General features: G+C 37.2%; 4 protein-coding genes across 6 annotated transcripts; 2 read left to right on the top strand and 2 right to left on the bottom strand.

The window, feature by feature from the left end:
- Window positions 1–150: 150 nt before the first annotated feature.
- On the bottom strand, window positions 151–4,105 carry LOC103335671 (uncharacterized). Of its 3 annotated transcripts, XR_514346.3 has the most exons (5): window positions 3,966–4,105; window positions 2,298–3,698; window positions 2,041–2,069; window positions 940–1,848; window positions 151–848 (listed from the first exon to the last, which is right to left on the bottom strand). XR_514346.3 is itself a non-coding variant. In XM_008238693.3 (4 exons), the coding sequence occupies exons 2-4, from the start codon at window positions 3,625–3,627 to the stop codon at window positions 1,093–1,095; spliced, it is 2,115 nt and encodes a 704-aa protein (XP_008236915.2). In that variant the 5' UTR covers window positions 3,628–3,698; window positions 3,966–4,105; the 3' UTR covers window positions 151–1,092. The 3 variants fall into 3 exon arrangements, 2 of the variants coding, with proteins under 2 accessions (XP_008236915.2, XP_008236916.2); XM_008238693.3 differs by having other exon boundaries at window positions 151–1,848; XM_008238694.3 differs by having other exon boundaries at window positions 151–1,740.
- Window positions 4,106–9,520: 5,415 nt separating this feature from the next.
- Window positions 9,521–13,097, top strand: LOC103335670 (protein RER1B-like). The gene is made up of 4 exons (XM_008238692.3): window positions 9,521–9,710; window positions 10,434–10,809; window positions 12,429–12,609; window positions 12,782–13,097. Exons 2-4 carry the CDS (start codon window positions 10,460–10,462, stop codon window positions 12,830–12,832), a joined length of 582 nt encoding a protein of 193 aa, XP_008236914.1. The 5' UTR covers window positions 9,521–9,710; window positions 10,434–10,459; the 3' UTR covers window positions 12,833–13,097.
- Window positions 13,098–14,274: 1,177 nt separating this feature from the next.
- LOC103335669 (FtsJ-like methyltransferase family protein) lies at window positions 14,275–20,790 on the top strand. Its single transcript, XM_008238691.2, has 11 exons — window positions 14,275–14,838; window positions 15,415–15,462; window positions 15,547–15,702; window positions 15,823–15,869; window positions 16,230–16,386; window positions 16,537–16,598; window positions 17,379–17,568; window positions 18,023–18,112; window positions 18,782–18,924; window positions 19,061–19,187; window positions 19,540–20,790. Exons 1-11 carry the CDS (start codon window positions 14,365–14,367, stop codon window positions 20,590–20,592), a joined length of 2,547 nt encoding a protein of 848 aa, XP_008236913.2. The 5' UTR covers window positions 14,275–14,364; the 3' UTR covers window positions 20,593–20,790.
- A 1,544-nt stretch (window positions 20,791–22,334) lies between these two features.
- LOC103335668 (phenylcoumaran benzylic ether reductase Pyrc5-like) lies at window positions 22,335–24,095 on the bottom strand. Its single transcript, XM_008238690.3, is given in 7 exon segments — window positions 22,335–22,680; window positions 22,779–22,982; window positions 23,235–23,408; window positions 23,411–23,471; window positions 23,567–23,682; window positions 23,685–23,700; window positions 23,799–24,095. Coding segments are annotated over 7 exon segments (1,020 nt in total). The 5' UTR covers window positions 24,081–24,095; the 3' UTR covers window positions 22,335–22,513.
- Window positions 24,096–24,410: the final 315 nt, after the last annotated feature.

Genomic DNA, 24,410 nt, shown 5'->3' with positions numbered 1-24,410 from the left:
AAGTTTTTCCACATCTGATCAAATGGATCAACAAAACTTCTTGTGGTGTACAAGTTTTCTGAGCTGTTTCCTTTGAAAAATGTTTGGATGGCATGTCTTTGTTGTCTACATCTGATCAAATGGATCAACAAAACTTGTCTCTATCATGCCTTACAAAACTGGAAATTCATTGATCTCTTAAACAAACCCACATATTCTCCAAAGAAGATGGAGGAAAATTTACGGCATATGTTACAGAACCTTAAAGCAAGACTTGGGAAGGGCAACCAAATACCAAAACAGCATAAAAGTATATGGACAGCCAATCAGAAGGCGAAGGAATTGTAAAACTTGCTCACATCATTTTTTTTTTTTCTAATTCGAAGCAGAAGATCGTCAACAGTTTCTCCTTCTCAGTCTATGGATGTTGTGGTGTATCAAGACAAGAGTATTGCGGCTTGAGTTGAACGATGGAAGCGATCCTCTGCACCATTAGTCCTTAACTCTTCTCTACGAACACCTCCCTTGCATCATCAGCTGAATCAGCAGCTTCCAGAGCCTAATGGGTGGCCATCAGAGTAATTCACCTTTATGATTCCTCCGGCCACTTCAATGATAATTGAACCATTCACCGACAAGCAAGTCATTGAAGTATTTAATAGCCCCAGATTATAGTAACATGTAAAAGCTAACAATAGAATTGTTCAGGCATGCATAGATTGGGGGCATGACTAATATGAACCTTGAAGATTCCTTCCAGTAATTTTGGGAAAAGCAAAAGGAGCACATCTAGGACATTGCTTTCCAATTACCCAAATTAAGTAAAAGAAGTTGACATGCCACTCTCATCCTCCATTGTAGTGGCCATACTGGAGAAACAAGAGCCTCTAATTAATCCTACTGGCCACTTACTCTCTAAAGAAAAGGAAAAAAAACCAACATTATAAGTTGGAAACATACCGATGCAACATTCATAATATACAACTCCACAATCTGCCCTCGTCATGGATTCCCATAGATGGACAACGCCCATTCTTTATCTTCGTCAAGCCAATGCCATCATCCCATGCTTTGTATACCCTACTCTTCTTTCCAGATATAAATGACATTTATTTAAAATCCTTTAGTATTCCAAACCACAAATGATCCCTTGTTTGCAAACTCACATGGATGGAAACCATTCATGGCCTTTCCCATGAGTGCCATAGCAGCAATGCTTGGAAACTGCTTCTTTTGTAATTCATCTACTGTTGCTTTCAAACGTTGCGATTTAAAAACAACCACTGCTTCAGACTTCTTTTGGGATGCTATTTTATTAGACCACCTCCGAATCCAAGGATGTGAGAGTGTTATATTTTGAATTTTCGCCCCCGAGTCAATGGAAGACGACTCACCATTTCTTAATAAAGTTGCAGTTTGATCCGATGCCATCTGTTCTTTACCAAGAAATCTGCCCATAGCAGGTTGTGAACTAGTTATACCGCATTTCATAATCCTGTTAGAAAATTTGTTTACTTTTTCATGTGAAGAGGCTTCTCCCATTTTTGAGCTTTTTGTACCATGAGCAGACTGAGAAGCACTCAACTTGAGACGTTTAACCCACCTGCTGCCTGGCTCTGGTCCCTGAGGTCCTTCTGGACTTGCACTGGATTTTGAATTTGTGGGCTGCTCAGCATGGGAAAGGAGATGTTCCACATCCAAACTCTGGGTTTTTGAAGTGCTTGTCTCCCTTTCTTCTGCTGAACTTGCAAAAGGTGCAACCTGATTTATGTCAAATAATTTAGTGTAAGTAAGTCTAGCTCCAATCTCTTCTCTGCCTGAAGTGAAGGCTGATTGAGATGTAGGTGACTTCTCGCCTCTCTCAACATGCTGCAAAATTCAAAAATCGAAACTGGTTCCCATTTAGTGTTATGCTAAATATGTTATCAGATTCGATCCAACATGGCAACATACTTGATTCTTAAAAGGCCAATTTACTAGGAAGGCAACGTTTAAGGTGTTTTGGGTGAACAAATACTGATTCAACAAATTATTCACAAAAACAAAATTAGTAAGAGTTACCTTATCTGATGGAGATGACGCCACCACACCTGATACAACAAGCAGCATCATTAGCCAAAAGACATAATAAAGCGGAACACAGAAAACTTCTTATATGTTGCTACTCTATGAACTTTAGTGATAATTACTTTCTGAAACATATATTAATTTTAAGCACGATGCTGTAAAACCTAAATAGCCTATACATATAAAAAGGTGTAAATGATGTTCAACTAAGTTGTGAGTCCTGAAATATAAGAGATAGAGTGTGTCAATACCAGGAAGAAGGTTATCCTGGAAAGCATCCATGCCCATAATATCTGTTTCAGAAGATGATTCGACCGCAGGCTCCTTGACATCTCGTACATCTTCCTCTCCTTCACCGTCTGTAGAGCTCCTGTAAGGTAGCAGCTTCAATCCAGGCTGAACAGGGAGAACATACTCTGGAGAAAAACCACGGAACTCACTGGAAGCTTTTCCTTTCAATTTTTTTGATACAGTTGACTGTCCAAACACTTGAGCTCCTTCAGACAAGTTAACACCGGTGTTTTTTGAGAACAGAAAATGGTGAATTGTGTTTGAAAACTTGGGAGGACCTCCAGATAATTCTTCCTCAGCGTTGACAGTAGCACATATTCTCATAGTATCCATGTTATGCACAGAACGCTGAAGGCTTGGCCGAGAACAGTATCCTTGATATACATTTTCCAATTTGGTCACCTCTGGGGGACTGCTGCTGCTTGGAAGCAAACCAATACCAGACTGATTTTGCATTTCCCAGAAATTCTTACCAACAAAATCTGGTTTCTGTTCACTGCTACTGGAGGGGTCATGTTGTAACAAAACCGCATCATTCTGCCTCGACAATGAACCTTCTGATCTTCTAGAGATGGAATTGCCATTGATATTCCTCTCATGAGCCACCAATGAGGAACTCGAGTGATTAATAGTATTTCTGACATTTTGTCGAGGTGCTAGAAGAGAGTTCGAATGATTACTTTCCTCCTCTCTACACATGAAAGAAGGCAAAGAAGTGCTCCCGCCCTTAAATTGATGTGGCACAATTTCAGAATCTGATCTCATTAATTCATCTGGAAATGACTCAGAAACAGCAGGGCTATTATTCTCAAGAAAATTATGATATTTCACCTTCCCGCCGGGAAGCGGTGGGGTGGCTTGCAGAGCCCAGGCAGGCATTGCAGGTGAGTTATTCTCACTAAGTACACCAGCGTGGACAGTAGAATCTTGCTGGTTCTGTTTAGCCAAACTAATCTTTGGAGGAAGACTGAACATTGGAAAGGACTGGCCTTCCCATCTCTCTTTCCTTGTTTCCTTTGAACTCTCTGTCAGACTACAATCCTCATTGATTTTTCTTACTCTTTTGGGTTCAGTTACTTCTGCAAACCCTCTAAACAAGGCATGCTTCTTACAATCATGAATATTTTGTTGGGCATCCTCATAATGAATTGATACATGACCACATGCCTTGGTTTCTGACTTACAAGTTGTGCACATCCAATGACCCATCCAAACAGATTCATAAGGATATGAAGCTCGCTCACTTGTTCCTTCACCAGCATGATATGATCGTGCAACCCGATCAGACATGACAAATACACTTTTACACTCTGTCCAGTTTGGTTTAAACAACTTTATTTCAATGGCTCACCAGAAATCACCTGAAAAATCATACCACCATATGTATATCAAACATGAAAAGTTCAAGCCTTGTAAATCAACATCCCCATCCTCATGGATATCAAGATTTCAAATTTATAGTACAAAATTCACATTCTTTTTTCCAGATAGTAATTGAGGTGAAAGAAAACTCTTTTGGGTTACTAAAGATGTACCTCCTTTTTCATTTTTGCTAACGCAGGCACACAAAATTCCAACGTTTATTATTTGATGAAACAAACAAAAGAGAGAATTTAAGCCCAAATTACCTCTAAAGGTGAAGATGGTTAGACTTAGACACAGCAAGCGTTTGACGGCAGAGATCCAGAGTGCGAGATGGAAGCCAAAGCTGCAAGATACGAGGGAGAGATGAAGCAATAAAACCCAAAAATGAGAAAAGCTTTTAAAATGAGATGGGAAGCAGAGCAAAGAGCATCTGAAAGCCGAGGCTTAGCACTCTGCTCAGCCAAGACAGCCACAGCCACAATCCGTGAGCCAAATAAGGGAGGGACCCATTAACCTGCACTTTTCCATTTGGTCCTCCTCTTTTTATACTTTTCTTTTATTCTCTTTTTCTTTGTTTACTCATTTAAAGATTTATACGTTTCTTGTTGTCAAAATCGAAAGGTTGTATTCATATTTCAGACATAAACACCATTAGCCACAAACACAAACATCAATGTAAATATAATAGTACCAATACGAAGGAGTCCAACGACAACATCAAACTCATACGATAACACCAAAATTTTATATAATTCACTGCATTTTTTTTTTAATGTAAACATATTCATTGTATGTTCAGAACAACAGATGCTTTTTTGTATTTTTATATAAGGTAAGATGTATTAAATGGAGTTATAACGCACCATATGTATGGTTAATTATGATGCAATAAGTGCATAACAGTTACATTGTAAGGACATTGTACTTGACAATTATTTCTTTTATTGCAATTCTTATTCAACACCATTGGACTTAAAGTTATTACAATCACCTTGTAGATTATGACTTGTATATAAAAAAAATAAAAAAAATTCAAGATCAATAGAGTCTAATCTAATGAAAAATGGTATTGACTTGCAAATAAGATATATCATATTCAAATTCATAACATCTTAATACGTAAGAAACTCCTCTCCTCTAATTTAAACTGTAGCTTGTACTAAAAAAATATATATTTAAAAGAAATTGGGGAGTATGAAATTCAAAAACTAAATAGAGGGACCAACGAAAGTGAGAAGATTCTAGAACTATGTAATTACTCATAGTTGTAATGTTAGTATGTCATATTCTTCATTCTACTTTCCTTTTCCAACATAGTAGGGGATGGATATTTTTGAAGGAAAATATGTCATAAAACAAGAAGTATATAGAAAAGTAATGTGCTGGTCAGACAATATATATATATATATATAATCCATGATAAAAGACATTCTATATTATATTATTATTTTTCTTTCTAGGATCTGGGCTGCCACATAAAGGTTGACTCTGAACGTGGCATGATACTCAAGCCAAGATTTGTTGAGAGACATGGGCACTTTTCCATTAAAAAAAAACTGCTGAAATATCTTTTCTCCATTGCAAATATCTTGGCCAACTGACTGAGCTTGCAAGTTGAAGTAATGGGCAAGCACAGATCCTCATCATGGACAAATATCTTAGGAAGCATGCTCTCCAGATATATATAGATGATATTTATTTTGCATACAATGCATGTTTACATATATATTTTATTGCAATAAAAAAACTTACTTTGATAGCTTTAATTTGCACTATATGATTCTCCAAGAAAAGAAAAGAAACATCATGTGGCATATCAACGTCCTGTATTGAATTGACGTAAATTATCATTTGTGTTGGATTTTTTACAAAATAAATTTATAAAATCACGTCAACATGTCACATGATAATGGAGCGGAAGCGAACCTAGGCCAGAAGTGGCTTTGGACCCCATGTTTATTTATAGGGTGTGGAGGGAAATGCAAAGAAAAATTGATATAATTTCAGTTTATGGCCCTCCACCACTAGTGAAATACCACATTAATATGAAGGTAATGGCAAATGAATAGGCTCAGCTGATTGATTAGCCACTTCTTTCAGCTGTAGTCTTCCTATTGGTTGTAATTTATTTTCCTTCTCTTGGAGAAAAAGAAAATAAATATTTATTAAAAAAAATATAAAAAAAGCAAAAGACCAAAGAAGAAAAAGTCGGAGTCGGATAAGCATGAAGACGCGTACAACAAAACACTGAAAATGAAAAGCAAAATTTTTGTGGCAGGCTCGGCTGGTTTAGAGTGTGGAGCCAGCCGAGCAGCGATCCAGAAAACCAATTTTACCCTTTAAAAAAAATTATAGTTTTATTTTATGTACATGGATGACTTGTTGGAGGGTTACATCGCCACGCACCTCGTTCACCCACCGAACATCACGAGTTTGGCCATATTTTGTCCACGTCATTTCCTGGAGAGGGCCACTTGTACTATGTTGTCTATTGGTCGTCTCGTTCGACATTATAAGGCCATCTCCAGTTATGGCCATAGATTAAATATAACCTTTTTTGAAATAAAAAAAATTCATCTCCAATTATGGGATTTAAAAAAAAAAAAAAATTTAGCTATATTTAACTCCTCTAGATGTGTTAAACGTCACATAGACATTTAACAGCTAAAATAACATCTCACATTCACTCCAACCGATATGTCAAAGTGATGTGGAATGAAGCTGGAGGTTGAGATGTTATTTTGACATCCTCAAAAGCAAGATGTCAAATAAAATTTTATTTTATTTTCTTTTCTTTTCTTTTCTTATTAATTAAAAATGAATCAACACTAAAATGTAATAAAATAATAATTTAATTTGACATATCCGAGTAAAGTGTAAGATGTCGAAAAACATCAACCATCAAATTTAAATTTGATGTTTGTATTGCATCTCCAAGATCTTCTAAGATATCAAATCGACATCATCCATCAAATTTAAATTTGATGTTTGTATTTGACATCTCATTTGAAGATGCTCTAACTAGACTATTTATTGCCCAGCTTTAGCTTAGGCCAAATTCTTTTGTGAGCCCAAATGCATGCGCTTTCCAAGAAGAGAAAGTATCATACATGAGCAAGAGCACGAAATATCTCATGCAACTACATATTTAATAGCCAATATTAAAAGTGCACTGATGTCAAGTTAAGTGTTTTTTTTAAATAACATTTTTAAATGTTTTCAAGTTCATTTTATTTTTAATGTATATATTTATTTAAAACCATTGATTGAAAAGTTACTTTTTTTTAAAAAATATTTAAAACCTTTTAAAATGTTTTAAATTCGTTTTGTTTAAAAATAAAAAATAAAACGTACACGTGTCATATATGGAATATTGTCTCTAAAGAGTAGTTTAATTAAATTAAACAATACATAGTTGTAGAATGTATTAGTGTTATGCTGTAGTTTTTCTCAAAATAATAAAATATGAAAGGCCCTAAAATATAACCATGCATGACTGGAGATGGAAAAATTTAACCCTACACTATTCTTTAAAAAATTAATATTTTAGAGGTACTAAGTTTATAGTTCCGGACTAAATTTAGCCCTATAACTAGAGATGGACACTATCCATCTAATCTTCCTCCATGTAGAAAAACTTGTATGAAACGAGAATAGTACTGTTTCTTTATTTTTGGTCAATTACAGAATATCACTGAAAAAATTATCATATATGGCATATCGTGATTGACTGAGGATTACAAAATAATGATATCCCCATTTATTGTAAGTGTTTCTCCCATTCATGTACAAAACAAATGAGAAATATTTAAAAGTATTTTCTCTTATTTTTCCTTTTAAAAATTTTATTTTCTATTCCCTATGTCTTAGATAATTGGAACTGCCAACACAACATCTGTTTATCAATATTTTTCAATGGATCAAATTTCATCCTATCTTGTTAAACATATATTTTTTTTTTAGTAATTTCATTTTTAGAATCACAATATCGTGATTTTTTATTTATAAACAAAAGTATAACTAAACAGAATATCCACGAAGAAAATCCTAGATTCCGAACATCATACAATATTGTGATATTTTTTGTGTTATTTCGTTTTCTTGTCGAGTATTGGTTAATTCAAACCTTTCTTTTTATCTCCACTTACTTTTTGTTCAAGAAGAAACGAAAGAAGACAACACATGTCTAACTAGATGCTCATCATGTAAGAAATAAATATAAAATAAATATAAAATAAATATAAAAAGTTGCCAATCTTAATCAAAATTCTCTCTTATGACGTAAACCACAAATCGTATTTTGCACGTTAAATTCTAACATGATAATGAAAGAAAAACGAAGCATCTAATAGTACGAGTACTGCTATTTTCAACCCTGGTCTTATTTTCCGAGCATTCAACATTATTTGCAGCTAGTGCACAATCTCCATGCTTTTTGCTTGTTTTGGAGAAAGAGACACGAACAAGTGAAGCGGCAATAAACCACCATATGAGGCAGGACCTACAGGCTCACTCACACGCCTTCCACCTCCACTCACACTGGATAGACGAGTTGCACCCTTATGAGGCGGGACCTACCCTTTGTCTTGAACAATAATATGATGTTTGGAGTGTTTTAAGCTCCAAAAGATACCTGAATTTTTTCCCTCTTGGCCCCACATTAAGAAATGACGTGGCAAGGGCCCATTGAGTCAAGGTCTTGGGCCTAGAAGCTAAAGTATCCAAGTCCGAAGCAAAAAACAAAGGGATGAGACCCAAAGGCCCACAGCCTTGACACCACAGACTCGACCCAAGAAACAAGGCTTGGCCCAACCCAAACCATTATGCATGGCGGAAAAGTTTGACCAAAAGCAAGCTCGGCGACTGTTCCTCGGCCTATATTCATATTTTGTCGTTAATGTAACAGATTTATTATTCTGAAAAAAAATGTCACACATTTATTATAGTTTGAAGACTAAATTCATATATATATTTTTGTTTGGTCTGAATCACGAGGTGGTCCTGGATGGGCCCCAATTATGGGGTGACACTTTTAAGTTTTAACCACAACCCAAGCTAATCCCTGCCACACCCGATCGGCCGTAAGGTGTAAAGTCTAGTCAAAGTGGTGACTCCATACGAGAGTAGGATCGAACCCCTGACCTTCTCTTAAAGAATGAGAGTGCCGAACCACTCACACCAACCACCTTGGTTGACTAAATTCATATTTTGATCATTAGAAATTACAGGTTTTTTTTTAAATATGAAAATTACAAATTACAAGGGTCGATTAGACGAGAAATTCTTAAGTACACTTAGTTTTATATAATTTTGTGTATGTTTCTCTTATTTACTAGATCTCTCCCACGAATAAAAGTGATAGACATAAAATTGTATGGAAAAAGCGTTTTGGTTTTTAAAAAATGATAACAAAATATTCAAGGTTAGTTAAAAATAGCTAGCGATGCTGAAGTAAAATTTTAAAACTGGCTAGCCGAAACGCTTTTAAAGTCATCTTCATGCTAAAATAATTAAAATTTGACTAGTGTTGTTGTAGATGCTCTTATTACCTAATCTTTCTCATGCCGCATGATGCAAGTGATAGAAAAAAAACTATTTTTTTTCTTGATAGAAATAATTTTGTATACAACCAATGTTAAGAAAAAAAAAATTGGTTTTTACAATGTAAGATTAAAATATACTCCAAGGAAATAAGAATAAAAAAAGATGGCCGAAAAAGAAAGTAGTGTAAGCAAAAAAATTTGGTCATTTGTGCAAAATTACCAAATTGTCTGACAGCATAAGGCATCATCCCATCACCCGTTATTCAGATTCTACCCCGTTGCCTTTGGTGACTTCTATTCAACAACGATTCATGCGCGTCACTGTCCGTTAAATATAAAAAGAGAAAAGAGAAGAGAAACAATAAAAATACTTCAAAACCCATACAGATCTGCACGCTTTTTTTCTTCTCCAACAATTTTCGCCAATCAATTCTCGCCGCTCTCCAAGCTTGGCAGTCATCGAAGGTCAGCTTCCCTATCACTTTCCTTACTGGTTTCCCATTGTTCATTGTTGTTTTGGATCTGGATTTGCCTTTGATTGTGCTAAGTGTTCATTTGTATTGTCTCTCATTTTGCATTCAATCACTCGTTTTTTGGGAAATCCCAGAAACTTTTGTTCCATCTTGTGTGTTTTGAATTTGGGGATGTTGGTATTTGGGAGCTGGTGATGCTGGATCTGTATTTTGAAGCTTCTTTGTTTGTTTGAGGGCATTGTCTGTTTGTGCCAAACCCTAGCTTTTAGCTTGATTGCTGAGAAAAAAAGTAAGCATGGGAAGAGAAATGAACAAGTTGAGGTTTCGGTAGTAATTTTTGTTGGTTTTGTTTACATGTAATGAAATGAAATATTTAGTAGTTTTCTTAGTTAACTGGTTTTCCAACTTTCTTGGGCCCCAAAATTAGTGAAAGCCTTCTAAGATTTCTCATTCTACATTCTCTTAGCATTCGGAAATCCACATTAGGATTTTTTTCTCTTCTACATATCCTGGACTGGGATTGTTTTTGCATAAGGGGTCTGGTGTGTTTATTTGAGTTTGCTGCTAGCCTATCATACACAATGCATACATATAGACATGCACATCAACATACGTATATCAGCATATAAACAAATTCATACACCTATGTATATGTTTGGTGCTTCTTGTGATTGTGACTACTGAGTTTGATAAGACCGTACCATTGTATTAACAGATTGTGAAGTTTGGAAATTGAATTGAATGGAGGGAGTTGGGGATGAGAGTGCCTCGGCAGCATCACCTGTCAACAAATGGATATTTGACATGTCGAGGCTCTATCAGTATTATCTGGATAAGACTACTCCTCTTTCAGTCCCAAGATGGGTCGGAACTCTTGCTTTGGTCATTGTTTATGCGCTGCGGGTTTATTATATTCAAGGGTTTTACATCATTTCATATGGTCTTGGGATCTATATACTAAATCTTCTGATTGGATTTTTATCACCATTGACTGACCCTGAGATGGAGGCTTCAAGTGGGGCTTTACTGCCGACAAAGGGTTCAGATGAATTCAAGCCTTTCATTCGCAGACTTCCTGAGTTTAAGTTCTGGTAACTTAATGTTCCCATTTTTATCGTATTTTACATTGTTTGCATTCTATAGGTTATTGGTTATCTTCATAGCACTCCTATATGGTAATGCTTAATGTTTTTGGGGTTGTGAAACATTTACTGGTTGCCCCTTTGTGTCTTATACTTTTCTTGTTTCATGGAGATTGTGTGGTAATCGGGTTACTTGGAGAAAAATGGTTTTCAAGGCGTTGCATTTGATGAAATCCGCTCTCTTTTATTATTATTATTATTATTTTAAAGTTTTCTTTTAATTTCCCATAACTGTTCAAATGGTTTTTACTTTTAGCAGGAGTCTTGTTTTCATTGCTGTGTGAAAGGCTCAAGAAATTTTAGTGAGCTGGTTCTTCTGCTTCATTAAAGTTTGAACCATGATGTTTGATTTTTCCGTTTCTAGCTCAGTTATATTATCTTTATCTTACTTATTGGAAATGTTTCTCATCTTCCCACTTGCCATCTCTCTCTCTCTTCCCTCCCTCCCTCTTCATTGATGTATATTCCCAAAGATGTGTGTTGTTTAAGTTTCCAGTGTCAGTCTCTAGATTCCGAGAGAAATTTCAGTCAGGGATGGTGAAGACTTTAAATTCCATATTGCGGAGTTCAGGACAATTTTCCTGCCTAAAGATCTTGGTGGTCCTTGGATTAAGCTGTTAGTCTTGGCAAATGAAGCTTTTGTTGGAAGAATGGTTATAGGAGTTCATGGTAGAGAAAGAGAGTCTGTGGAGGGTGATGGTGCAATGAAAGTTTGGCTGTATAGAAGGTGGGTGGAAAGGCATGTAGGCTAGAGGGTTGGCTGATGACTTTGGAAGGCTATAATGAATGGCTGGATTCTTTTTGGAAATGAGCGAGGTTCAAGTAGGCTCAAGTTTGGGCTAGGAACTGGGGTGAATTTTTGTGCTGTGGCGAGGATGCTTCAAATGATTTGTTCCCTTCTCTCTTTCCCTTGGCAAAGAACAAGAATCCATGGGTAAGTGTGACTATTGGTCACTGCATGCAAGTGGAGGTGTTTTATCCCACATTAAACTCTATAGAGGCAGACGTATAGTTGCACTTTTCAGTACAAATTAAAGTTGGGCATCCAAAGAATTATGCGCTTACTATTCTGTTTTCGGTGGTTAGGTGCCCGGTGCTTATGTAGTGAACGTAACTTCAGAGAGTTCATAGGTTGCTATTCTTGTAAGCATTTGCCATGTTTGCACCAGAGTTTTATTTGCCCCTTTTGATTAATATATTTGATTTGATAAATAAAAAAAATGTGGAAAGTTTCACGTGACTGCTGCAGCCATAGAATTGTGTTAGAGAGCCAAGCCTATTTGTAGCTGGCACAATATAAATTATTGTCTTGCCAAAGAATAACAATATTTAAAGGTATCAAAACTATTTTGTTGATTGAGTTTGTCTTATGTAGTTGCTGCCCCCTTTTGGAGAATCTTCTTGCCATTTGCAATAATCTTTTGTGCTTCTGTCACAGGAAACATGTGAACATGCCCATATATATAAGTTAAATGATTTTTTTTTTTCAATTAACTTGGCTTTACAAGGTTAAAGGAAAAATCTTGTTATTTTCTTTATTCATTGATGCAAGTAATTCATGGTTCCAGGTATTCTTTCACAAAGGCTTTCTGCATAGCATTTGTCATGACCTTCTTCTCTGCATTTGATGTCCCCGTCTTTTGGCCCATACTACTTTGTTATTGGATCGTTCTGTTCGTGCTAACAATGAGGCGTCAAATTGCGCACATGATCAAATACAAATATGTTCCATTCAACATTGGGAAGCAGGTGAGTCTCAATTACTTTTCGTTATGTTTATGTATATCACCACTATCACTTCTAGAAGCACCATCTGTTCATTCTATGGATTACAATTGCACTGGCATCAGCATCTGACTTGTCATGTAATGAGATTTCCGGTGTTTGAAAAATAACAATCTGGTTCCCTTGTTTTTCGCAGAGGTATGGTGGCAAGAAACCTTCTGCAAGCAGCAGTGGCCGGAAAGACTGAAGCCCTCACCTGTCACATAATTAGAACAAATAGAAAAGTGACTGATGGGGAGTAGTAGGAAAGATTTAGGCATTGTGAAAATTCATGAAACTGATAGTAGAATTTTTCTTGGAAGGATATGCAAGTATGGATTTCATTATGCCTTCGCAAAACATACAATTGGGTTATGTGTGGTCTTTAATTGTTATACACATTACTATCCAGTTAAATTTTTGATATTACTCCCAATGTTATGCATGATGCAGAGACATCCCCAATTCTATTACATCTTATTCATGGAAATTTTCCTGCAGTTATTCTGATGCTTGCCATGATTTCACGTCCCAAATGTCGGTGAATGTGGCATATACTTATAGCTTGTGTTCTATGTAATTCCATACTTGAATAATCAGAAATTAGATTGATTAGTTGATCTCATACTCATACTCGTTTGTTCTCTCTCCCTTATTCATGACTTTCTTGATCCATGACCTTCCTTGTTCGAACTCTGAAAAGTCTTTAGGGACGAGATTGATCAATAAATTATTTTCGGTCAATTTAGCACTCATACTATATTAAAATGGCCGATGCTACTGTTTTTTTTAAAATTTCATCCTAATATTCGTCCAAAATCTCATCGTGATTTACTGTTTAAGCTCTTCTTTTTATCTTTTTTAAGAGGAACCTCAAATATTCGAGGAAAACCTTATTAAACTGGAAAAAACCACTTAACAATTAATTCATGGACCTGTACCATATAAGGACAAATAGGAGGGCATGAAGACAAAATGGTCTAGCGCCATTGAGAGTGACATTAAACAAGCTGCTCCTATTTTTCACACATAACTCTCATGTCACTCACTGAGAGTGACATGAATAATTTTTGTCAGTGGACTGGAAGAAGTAATTTAAAACGTCTTGAACTTATTTAACATTGCAAATTGTGTAAAGGACTTTTTACTAATTATGTCTTAATTCATTAAAAACAAAAAAATAATGGAAAAAGAAAAAAGAAAAATCACAACCTAGCCCAACACCGTGCTATTCTTCCCGGGACACTTATTTGGATTATATTATTCGAAAACATAAAAATTATCAATCTAACGTCTTAATAAGACATTTGTATTTACTAATGGATTGGTTCCGGCCTGTGCTGTCGAATCATGGATCATGAGTTCAAGTCCCACAGATCCGCATGTGTGAATTTCCCCCTCCCTTCTCTAACTTTGGCAAAAAAGACATTTGTATATTTTGTATGCCAAGATTTTCATTTTCATTTTCAGAAATTCAGAATTCATTCTTCAAAAATATACCATCAATTTACCAAACGCATTTTACACTCGTTTATCTGAAAAACGAAATCACTATTTTCGAAAATTGACCAAACGGCCCTAAGAAACTATTATTAGTACCGCCTTGTCTCGTTTCTTAAACTTGAGACAAAAACGCTGCGTTTTGGTTCTGCAGTGAAAATCTATAAAACCTTAGCAAAACCCTAACAAGCAAGCAGATACATTTTTCAACACTCTGCGTGTTGAGGAAGAGAGAGAGCCATGGGCAAGGTGAAGGGCAAGCATCGTTTGGACAAATACTACCGCCTAGCCAAAGAGCATGGCTATCGCTCTAGAGCCTCATGGAAGCTCGCTCAGCTCGACACCAAGCACCAGTTCCTCCACTCCTCTCACGCCGTCCTCGACCTCTGCGCCGCCCCCGGCGGTTGGATGCAAGTCGCCGTGCAGCGCGTGCCCGTTGGCAGCCTTGTCGTCGGCGTCGACTTGGTCCCCATCGCTCCGGTCCGTGGCGCCTTCTCGATCCAGCAGGACATCACCAAGCCCGAGTGCACAGCCAGGCTCCGGAAGCTGATGAAGGAGAACGGCTGCTCAGCTTTCGATTTGGTGCTTCATGATGGGTCGCCTAATGTTGGTGGGGCCTGGTCTTCAGAGGCCACTGCGCAGAACGCCTTGGTTGTTGATTCCGTGAAGTTGGCTACCCAGCTTTTGGCTCCCAAAGGCACATTCATCACCAAAGTATGTTGAATTTTCATAATGCGAAATGGGTTTTTGTGGGTTTGTATTGGTTTTTTTGGTACTCTCTGAAAAATAGGTTGGAATTTGGATTGTCTGCGTGGTTACTTCAAATGAAAAATCTAAATTTGAGTTTCTAAGTTTTGAGTGCTATTGATTTGGCTCATTGTTGCATTCCATGTTAAACTGGTAAGCAGCATAATGTAGTGACATACATGTTATGTATGCTTTATCTTTTTAGAACATGATTTCATCAAACTTCTGTTTTCAAATTTATTTGTCTGTATTTAATTTTTCTCTATTGTTTCCATAATATGTTTTCATCACTTGTATTCTGGATGGGACGATGCAGTTATTTATACTTCAAATATGCATGCAATAGCTATTTTCAATTTGTTTTGGAACTTAAACTGTTTAATTTGTTAAGTATCGAATTGTGGAAGTCCTTAAACATATAATTATTTTGTTGTGGAACTGTACCGGTTAATTGGAATGTATGCATGTATGTATGACTGTGTTTGTGTGTCTATGTACATTTGGTTTTTGAATGCTGAGTGCTTATCTTTTGTTTTCTCTCAGATCTTCAGGTCGCAAGATTATAATGCTGTCTACTATTGTATGAAGGAGGTGATTTTCTAGTAATTTTTAAAACATATTTATTATAGCACTTTAGATTGATGTGCCTATCTGATCCTGGCATATATTTTGCAGTTATTTGAGAAAGTTGAACAGGATAAACCAGCAGCTAGTCGTAGTTCATCTGCTGAGACATATCTTTTGGGTTTTAAGTACAAGGCTCCTGCAAAGATTGATCCACGTCTACTTGATGTGAAGCATCTATTTAAATCTGTAGAACCTCAGAAGAAGGTAACTCATATTAGATGAAACAGAATACCAGCTTCTTTCACGTATGGACTAATATCTTGCTCTTTTTATTATAATTGTTCTATTATATTTTTTTCTTCTCCTAATAACTCCTTGATATAGGTGGTGGATGTACTAAGAGGAACAAAGCAAAAAAGACACCGTGATGGGTACACCTTCTTTCTAATTTCGCTATTGTTTTTAAAATTTAAAATTTTATATCTTCACACATACACATAATCACTGTTATGTGAGGTTCAGCATTTTAATTACCAAACCAGGAGATTGCATGTCGTTTTCTGTAAGATTGTATAATGCTTTGAGTATTTTAATTGTTTATGCGTATACAGTTTGAATGTAGATAGGTGGTTTGTAAATGCAGAGTAACATGAATGGGTCAATGATTTTGCTCTGTTCACCATGATTGACCTTGTGTGTTCAAATATTTTTGGGTTCTTATGATTGATATCCCTACTTGGTTCTTTTATATACGGAAGCTGAACTGTTGACTGATTGGGTTGTATATACAGGTATGAAGATGGCGACACAATTTTGAGAAAAGCGTCTTCGGCTGCTGACTTCATTTGGTCTGAGGCCCCTCTTGATATCCTTGGTTCCGTTACTTCCATAAACTTTGAGGGTGAGGAATCTTTGCCCATCAAGGAGCACGCTTTAACAACGGAAGAGGTAGCCTTTTTATGTTTTTCCTTTGTATTATATTTTCTCTTTATTTAGATTTTTTTCCCTAGTTGCTGAAAAAATAGATTTTCTTTTAACCCTTAAATACTTTAGAACCCCTTTAGTGTTCCGACCAATCTAACCATTATGGTTTGACAGGTTCAAACTCTCTGTGATGATTTGCGTGTTTTGGGGAAGCAAGATTTCAAGCATCTTTTGAAGTAAGAAACACTATTTCTTTCATTATCTCTTAGATCTAAAGATTGCATTTCCAGACTACAAGTTTTTCTTTTTCTTCCCTTATAAATCTGTTAAGCACATATCTCTGCTGTAATTGCATTTTTCTTGCTATTTTAGCTATTGAAGTTATCGTTGTAACATCAATTGATTCTTTTGTGCAAAGGGTGGAAGTAGTGGCAATTAATTAGGTGATTTACCACCTTTAACTATAATACTTTGGATCACCATATCTTTTAGGAACTATGACACCCCGTATAATTCAGGTTTGGGTTGGGCTTACTATATGAATCAATGTAGATATAACCTTTATCAATTCAGCTATGAGGCATGTATTGTCCCTCTCCTGATAGCAGGGCAGGATGTATGTCATTTATGATCATTATTGCATCAGTTTTGGGCTTGTATCTCTGAGACTGCATGAGGCTGAGTAGGGCAATTATTATTCCACTTGGCTTCAGCAATTTTATAATTATATTCAACTTGGCTGATGTTATTTGGTGTTACCTTCCAGTTGATGGGTTGTTGAAATTTCTTCTGAAGTAAATATCAGAGGGTTTACAGTTCTGTTTTACATCACCTCTTGGATTGTTGGAAGAATAATTGAAATCAGAATTATTTTTAGTAATGACAATACAGATTGCAGAGAAAAAAAAAGAAAAAATAGTTCAATTGCAATGCAGCTGCTAGACATGCAGTTGCTGCGGTCTAGCTTTCTTACTTTTTAATGCGCGCTGAGTTGTCATGTTTGTATTGTTATTTAGGTGGCGGGTGCAGATTAGAAAGGCCTTATCTCCTGAGAAGGCTAATGCTTCTACTGCCAAGGAAGTTGAAAATGAGGAGAATAAGGAGGATGACGAAGACAAAATACTCAATGAAATGGAGGAGCTGACGTATGCTATGGAGCGCAAGAAGAAACGTACAAAGAAGCTTCTATCCAAAAGACGAGCTCAGGTTTGTAGCGTTTTGTTCTCTCTTTTCTCATGTTCATGCATGATTACTCATTGCTTTTGTTGAGTCATGAAACTGGTACATGGTTATTGTTCTTGGAGATTGTACACCATAGTTTCGAGATGAAGCCTGATCTTGTAAAGTTAGGTTTTGTAAGATCTATTAATCAGTGTGGTGGGTGCCTTGTATGAGCATTTTAGTTGGATTCAGTACCAAGATAGACTTGTGCAGGGCTTTGCCTAGTTTGACCTTACAGGATTCATGAAATTCTTTGTTGGATTGATCCTTAGGATCAAGCTTTGATTATATACAGCTTAAAAGATAGTTTAAATCAAACATGAAGCCTGAAAGTTTAGCAGCTTCTTGGGTGCTGTCAATAGTTTCATGTTTGGTCTCCTATATAGATATGCAATTATCTTACTGATTTGTTCCCCTTCATTAAATCTCAATTTTTCAGGACAAGGTACGGAAGGCAACAGGGATGCAAATAGATGCACTGCAAGATGGTTATACTGACAATGAGTTATTTTCTCTCGCTTCCATCAAGGTATGCTTTCATTTCACAATACCCACCTTGGCAAGTAGTTCTGGGAATCACATTTTTTATTCATCCAATAATCTTTGTATCCATTTCGGAGCTTTTCTTTTACTCCCTTGGAGGACCATTGGTTCTTTAGGCCTTAGTGGAGGTTAGATTTCAAGCTCACGCCTTGGTACAATACTGAAGGAATTTACCCACTAAGATAGCTTGGCTTTCACATATGGCGCCTTCTATTTCACAGATTCTTTTCTTCTTTTCTTGAGCCATTGGGACCCCTTATTTATGTACAGGGTTTATTTATTTAATTGGAAACAGAAGAGCAGGACATTATTTTCTACATATCTAAACTAGTTTGACTGTAGTCGGTGGAATTTGGAAATGCCCAATATTATTGGTTTTATGTGCCTGTCATAGCAATCGTACATTAGTGTTCCAAGCATTTTTCATGCTACTAGCCTACTATTTCAGCATTTGGTTTTTCTCCCTTGGTCTTTAGACACTTCAAAGGGCTTTTTTTTTCTCCTCAACAATCAAAATCATTGTTGTGGTTTTTATCATATTTCTAATCTTTAATTTTTCCAGATGAAGATCGTAGGTTCCGACTCAATGAACTTTATATGGATATGTCTGAATATTTTTCAATATCATTATTGTGTTTGTATGGTTGTTTTTCAGGGTAAGAAAGATCTGGTAGCCGTTGATTCCACTGAATATGATGGTGAGAATGGTGACCTGGGAGATAGTGAAAATGAGGAAAGCCATGAACAAACCCAAGAAGCATCGTCTAGTGATATAGACTCTGATGAGGAACGCCGAAGGTTATTCATCTTGTCCCTTGTATTAGCAGTGAATATATAAAACAAGCATTGCTATTAGCAGTAAATATATAAAACATCTTGTCTCTTGTATTGTCTGTATATGAAATTAAATCAAGTATTGCTATTTATGATCTAGATATGATGCACAAATGGAAGACCTTCTCGATCAGGCTTATGAACAGTATGTGTCGAAAAAGGAGGGAAGTGCAAAGCAGAGGAAGCGTATAAAACAAGCAAATTCTGAAGACGCTCAACTTTTGGAGGTATGAAGCTATTATTATGTATAGATAAAAATTTCACTGAGATGTGGTCTCTCTGTAGAACTTTTTTATCTGTTAGGCATGGGTGCATGGATGATGAAAAGTATGCTAATGTTTTAATCTCTCTGTGCAAATACGCACACACACGCACATGCACAAGCACACGCACGCACACGCACACGCACACGCATGCACACACACACACACACACACACACACACACATATATATAGCATAAACAGATTGGCAATGTATGTGCACGGGAGATCTGTCGGCACAATATTTTTCTTTCTGCTAGGTGTTGCACAACAGACTAGTGTTTGTGCTTATAGATTTTGTTTTTTTCGCTATGCAGGATGTTGATGGCAGTGATATGGTTCAGTCTGACTATGAGTCAGACAAGGAGCAGGGTGGTCAGGAAAAGAATCCTCTTTTGGAAGCACTTGATGACGGGGAAGGGCCTACCCAGGAAGAGATTACAAATAACTGGTTTAGTCAGGATATCTTTGCCGAAGCTGTAGAGCAGGGGGATTTGGATAAGTCTGATAGTGAAGATGAAATGCAGGTTGAAAGGCAGGAGAAACCTTCCTTGGTAGGAAAGGCCAAGGAGAATAATGCAATTCAAAATGTTAAGAAAAAGATTGAAAACGATGCTGCAGGGTCCAATCACCATCAAGTCCAAGCTTCAAAGGCAGAGGACGATTTTGAGATAGTACCGGCTCCTGGTACAGATTCAAGTGATGACTCATCATCAGATGAATCGGAGGATATGGATATTGATAAGAAAGCCGAGATACTGGCATGTGCAAAGAAAATGCTGAGGAAAAAGCCAAGAGAACATATGCTTGATGATGCGTATAATAAGTACATGTTTGATGATGAGGGCTTGCCCAGGTGGTTTTTGGATGAGGAAAAGAGGCACCGCCAACCAATCAAACCTGTGACCAAAGAAGAGATCAATGCAATGAAAGCGCAATTTAAAGAAATTGATGCCCGGCCTGTAAAGAAGTTGGCAGAGGCTAAAGCTCGAAAGAAGCGGGTTGCCTTTAGGAAGCTTGAGAAGATTCGTAAGAAGGCAAACACGATATCAGACCAGGCAGACATCTCTGATCGTTCAAAGAGGAAGCAAATTGAACAAATGTATAAGAAGGCCGAGCCTAAGAGGCCTCAGAAGGAGTATGTGGTTGCAAAGAAAGGAGTGCAAGTCAGGGTTGGCAAGGGTAAGGTCCGTGTCGATCGACGGATGAAAAAGGATGCAAGGGGTAGCGGAGCGGGTAAAAGGCCAGGAAAAGGCAATTCAAAGAAAAGTAAAAGTGGTGGCAAGGCTCAGAAAGGCAAGGGGCCTGGAAAGGCTTCAACAAAGCCAGGAAAGGCTTCTGCAAAGCCCGGAAGGAAGGGTGGCAGATGAAAAAAATATGAGCATGCATGACTGAGCTTCCTTTTAATCAATAGGTGTTCGCAAATTTCCAACATGGTTTTTGTTTTTCCTTTTTTGATATTTTGTCATTCCATTTTTGTTTATTGGAATAAGCTATAATTGTGAGTTGTTCGTTGTAATCATGGTTCAAAACATTAATCCCTCAGTAAACCAAACATTTTTTTTTTCCTGGCGGTTCTCAACATATGTTCTCTGGTCGGCTTGCACTTTAACAAAATCCATGGTTCAATGTTTAAAAGCTAAGAGGTATTTACACTAATAGCTCTTTAGGTTTTGGTGTTTTTATAAAATCATTGAGGTTTCAAAAATTACATGAACACCTTCTAAGGTTTCAATTTGTTTTTACAAAACCCATTTTCATTAATTTTTCATCCAAAATTTGAAGATTTCATACCTAATTTTTTAGCAAATAACATAATTAACCTTGGTGAATGCATTCGCAATCAAATCTCGAAGGCCAATTTTGTCATTTGAAGAAATTTTTATATATATAAAATCATCAATTTTTAGGCGAAAGATCAATGAAAATGGGTTTTGTAAAAACAATTTAAGACTTAAGGAAGTGTTTGTATAATTTTTAAAACCTCAGGGAGTTTTGTGAAAATACCAAAAATCTCAGAGCGTGTTAGTGTAAATAACTCAAAAGCTAATGACTAATTCAGTATTGTCTAGTTAAGTTCTTGAGCCAGATTGGATATAATATGATTATCAAAATAGCACCATGTTATGCCTGGTTAATACTGAACTTGTTAATAATGGGGCCTGTTGAATAAACAAGAAACTGTGCTCATAACATCCCACAATTTTCTGTTCCAATTTCTTGCCATGGCATTATATTAATCCTTGCAAGATGTTTATTGTTTTATTTTGTAATTCATTATATAGAGTACGAAAGAAGGATTAGTTGAGCTCAGAATTAGAAAATAATAATCATTTTAACATTACATATCGGCTTAAGATTAACAAGAGTATTCTTTTCACGAATTGTGGTTAAGAGACAATCGAAGTATCAATAGTACTTGTCTGTGGTTCATTATTTTATTATATTAAGAGAATATTCGGGCACAAGTTAGCGAGGATTATCATTCCATTTGTACGATTGTTACCGAAAGGTGAAAGATTTCAACCAAATGGAGGACAATCCCATTAAAGCTATTAGTTTGTTTTTGTTTTTAGTACAAATACCTTTGCCGACGGGGCTCATGGCCAAAGAGTTCAACCAACTGAACATACCTCATCGATTGCTATTTGTTTGTTTCAACCAATTCCAACCGATTGCTATTTGTTTGTTTCAACCAAGTCCAAAGAGCTCAACCAACTGAGCATACCTCACCGGCTGCTATTTGTTTGTTTCAACCAAATGGGGGAGAATCCCATTGAGTCTGTTAGGGCTCGAGATTTAAGAACTCAACCAACTGACCTATAATCCCACCGGCTATTATTTGTTTGTTTCAACTAAATGGTGGAGAATCCCATTGAGACTGTTAGTCTATGCCGAGGGCTCAAGACCAAAGATCTCAATCAATTGACCTATACTCCTAATGAGGGAGAATCCCATTGAGGCTGTTAGTTTCTTCACATGCATCCCCAATTTACCAATATTCATCCAAAATTGCATCTTCAAAAAGTAATGGCCATAATGATGACCAATTCAACTGAAGCCGAAAACCAGGACCACCGGGGGAGAAACAGAAAAGGAATTGCAAAAGAAATTAAAATAAAATATACAGGCGTTCATTTCCATCATTCAACCCAAGGTAGCACAGTACAACAAAGATGACACATAGGGGGAAGCCCCCATATGCTATTTTTGCACACCAACTAGCTCATTATTTGCAAAGACAGTGCTAGTTTTACTCAAAGAAAACCCAACAAGATGAGGCTTTCAGGCTCAAACAAACTGGTTAAGGTACTCGTCCACGGTAGTGTATTTGACATCAGGGTAAAGGGCCGAAGCTTCCACTCCAAACGAGGGCTCAACCTCAAAGTTAGTATGGTCTCCCTTCACAAAAACTGAGTGACCAATCGATAGAATCACATTGATTGGCACAGCAGCCTCTGCAGAAAAAAGAAAGAAGAAGGTGAGAAAAATGAATCAGTCCATTGACAATGTAAATACCAGTTGTTGCTAAGTTTTAGTATTTCCTATTACTGACCTTCAATGTTCTTGAGCAGTTGCTCCTCTGGAACATAGATCCTCTCAAGGGTTTTGCCAATCTTCTTCTCCCAAAGAGACACAAGATCATTGAATGAGAAGGTGTTGGCTGGGGGCCTGATGTAGAGGATCTTGTTCAAGGTTCTTGGGTCATCCACGGCCTTAATGGTGTAGGCCCCAATGTCCTCTTCCTTGTTGAAAATTGCTGCAAAATCGAAGAAATGAAAACCCCATCACATCCATTTCATTGGCCCTTCATCATTTTGTCAAGAAAAAAAAAATCAATCAAAGTGGTTTTATGTAAAAAGTCAAAGAAATGAAACCCCATCCCATTATTTCATTGGTAGTTGTATATTCAGTCAAATTCCAACGTGGGTTTTGTGCATCAAATTCAAAGTAATGAAACAACCATCACATTGATTCATTTATCTCAAAAGCCAAGGTGGGTTTTGTTTACCTTTGGGGTTTCCATCACCCAAAATGACAACTTTCTCCCTGGGAGGGGCAGTGGCTCCAGGCTGGTTCAGAGTGGGCAAGAAGTAGCCAGCAAAGAAGTTGGAGGCCACATAGGTGTGAGGGATCCCCTCAGCCTCAATAGCTCTGCGAATCTTGGCCTTGGTTGCAAATGCAGTTTTGCTGGCTCAACAGCATGAACTCGATCCACGTCGTTTCCAAACTCAGATGGGAAAAACCTCTGAAACCCAACGACACATTCACAATCGCAACACAGAAAACACGAACACAAGAAGCAAAAACAGAGAAAACCAAGATAAAGATCGAAACTTTTACCTTAACATTGCCAGCTTCCTTGATAGCAGCGATGATCTTACCTTGATCAGCCAACTGACCGTGACCCACTGTTGAAATCACCACATCGACTTGCTTTATCGCCTTCACGAGGCTCCATGGTCGTAGAGATCACCCTGAAAACGATCACCAAAAACAACAGAACCAAAGTTAAGCAAAACCCAAATGTCAGATCAAGCTGAAAAATCTGAAAAAGCTAGGAAATTTTACATACCAAGACGAAATTAACACCCAAAGATTTGAAGTTCTCGATGACTTTGGCCTTGGCTGGGTTAGAGAGAGTGGGCTCTCGCACCAGAGCGTAGGTTGGGTGGCCTGCCTTGGCGCTGGCTTCGACTATGAACTTTCCGATGTAGCCAGTGCCTCCGATGAAGAGGATTTTGGATTTGGTTGTTGCCATTGGATTGGGAAATGGGAATGGGAGGAGTTGGAGAGTGAGAGCGAGACCGAGCGTCACGAGTGAGAGGAGGACAAGACGGGTAGCTGAAAATGCCATTGACAATGAGGAAAGTGGCTTCACTATATAGACAGACTGGGGATGAGTGGAATGACGAAAATGCCCTTGGAGCTTCCGTACATTAGTGAACAAGAACGGGGTAGGCTTGTCCAAAGAAAAAGGAGGAGGTAGGCGAAAACATGGCGTCTGTGCTTGCGTTTGCATGATGCTAGGTTTGTAGCCGGGTGGGTACCCGTCCAGGTTCATCCTTCGAATCAAAATGTCCTCAGATTGGAGAAATTATACAAAAGTATGGTACTATCAGGTGGCAGTACACACACCATTTGCATAACGAAATGTGCTCCGTGTCATGGCAGATTTAATAGTAAC

This window comes from Prunus mume, linkage group LG6 (genome assembly GCF_029339155.1).
Source record: "Prunus mume cultivar Tortuosa linkage group LG6, ASM2933915v1, whole genome shotgun sequence".
Classification (NCBI taxonomy): domain Eukaryota; kingdom Viridiplantae; phylum Streptophyta; class Magnoliopsida; order Rosales; family Rosaceae; genus Prunus; species Prunus mume.
This window is presented reverse-complemented; position numbering and strand designations above follow the sequence as displayed.

Coding starts and splice junctions, on each gene's coding strand:
- LOC103335670 (XM_008238692.3), top strand. CDS start 10,460: ATGGAGGGAGTTGGGGATGAGAGTGCCTCGGCAGCATCACCTGTCAAC. Junction 10,810..12,428: donor CTTCCTGAGTTTAAGTTCTG/GTAACTTAATGT, acceptor TCATGGTTCCAG/GTATTCTTTCACAAAGGCTT. Junction 12,610..12,781: donor CATTCAACATTGGGAAGCAG/GTGAGTCTCAAT, acceptor TGTTTTTCGCAG/AGGTATGGTGGCAAGAAACC.
- LOC103335671 (XM_008238693.3), bottom strand. CDS start 3,627: ATGTCTGATCGGGTTGCACGATCATATCATGCTGGTGAAGGAACAAGT. Junction 2,070..2,297: donor CCAGGATAACCTTCTTCCTG/GTATTGACACAC, acceptor TTGTTGTATCAG/GTGTGGTGGCGTCATCTCCA. Junction 1,849..2,040: donor CGTCATCTCCATCAGATAAG/GTAACTCTTACT, acceptor TGAATTTTGCAG/CATGTTGAGAGAGGCGAGAA.
- LOC103335669 (XM_008238691.2), top strand. CDS start 14,365: ATGGGCAAGGTGAAGGGCAAGCATCGTTTGGACAAATACTACCGCCTA. Junction 18,113..18,781: donor TTTCTCTCGCTTCCATCAAG/GTATGCTTTCAT, acceptor GTTGTTTTTCAG/GGTAAGAAAGATCTGGTAGC. Junction 18,925..19,060: donor TCTGATGAGGAACGCCGAAG/GTTATTCATCTT, acceptor TTTATGATCTAG/ATATGATGCACAAATGGAAG.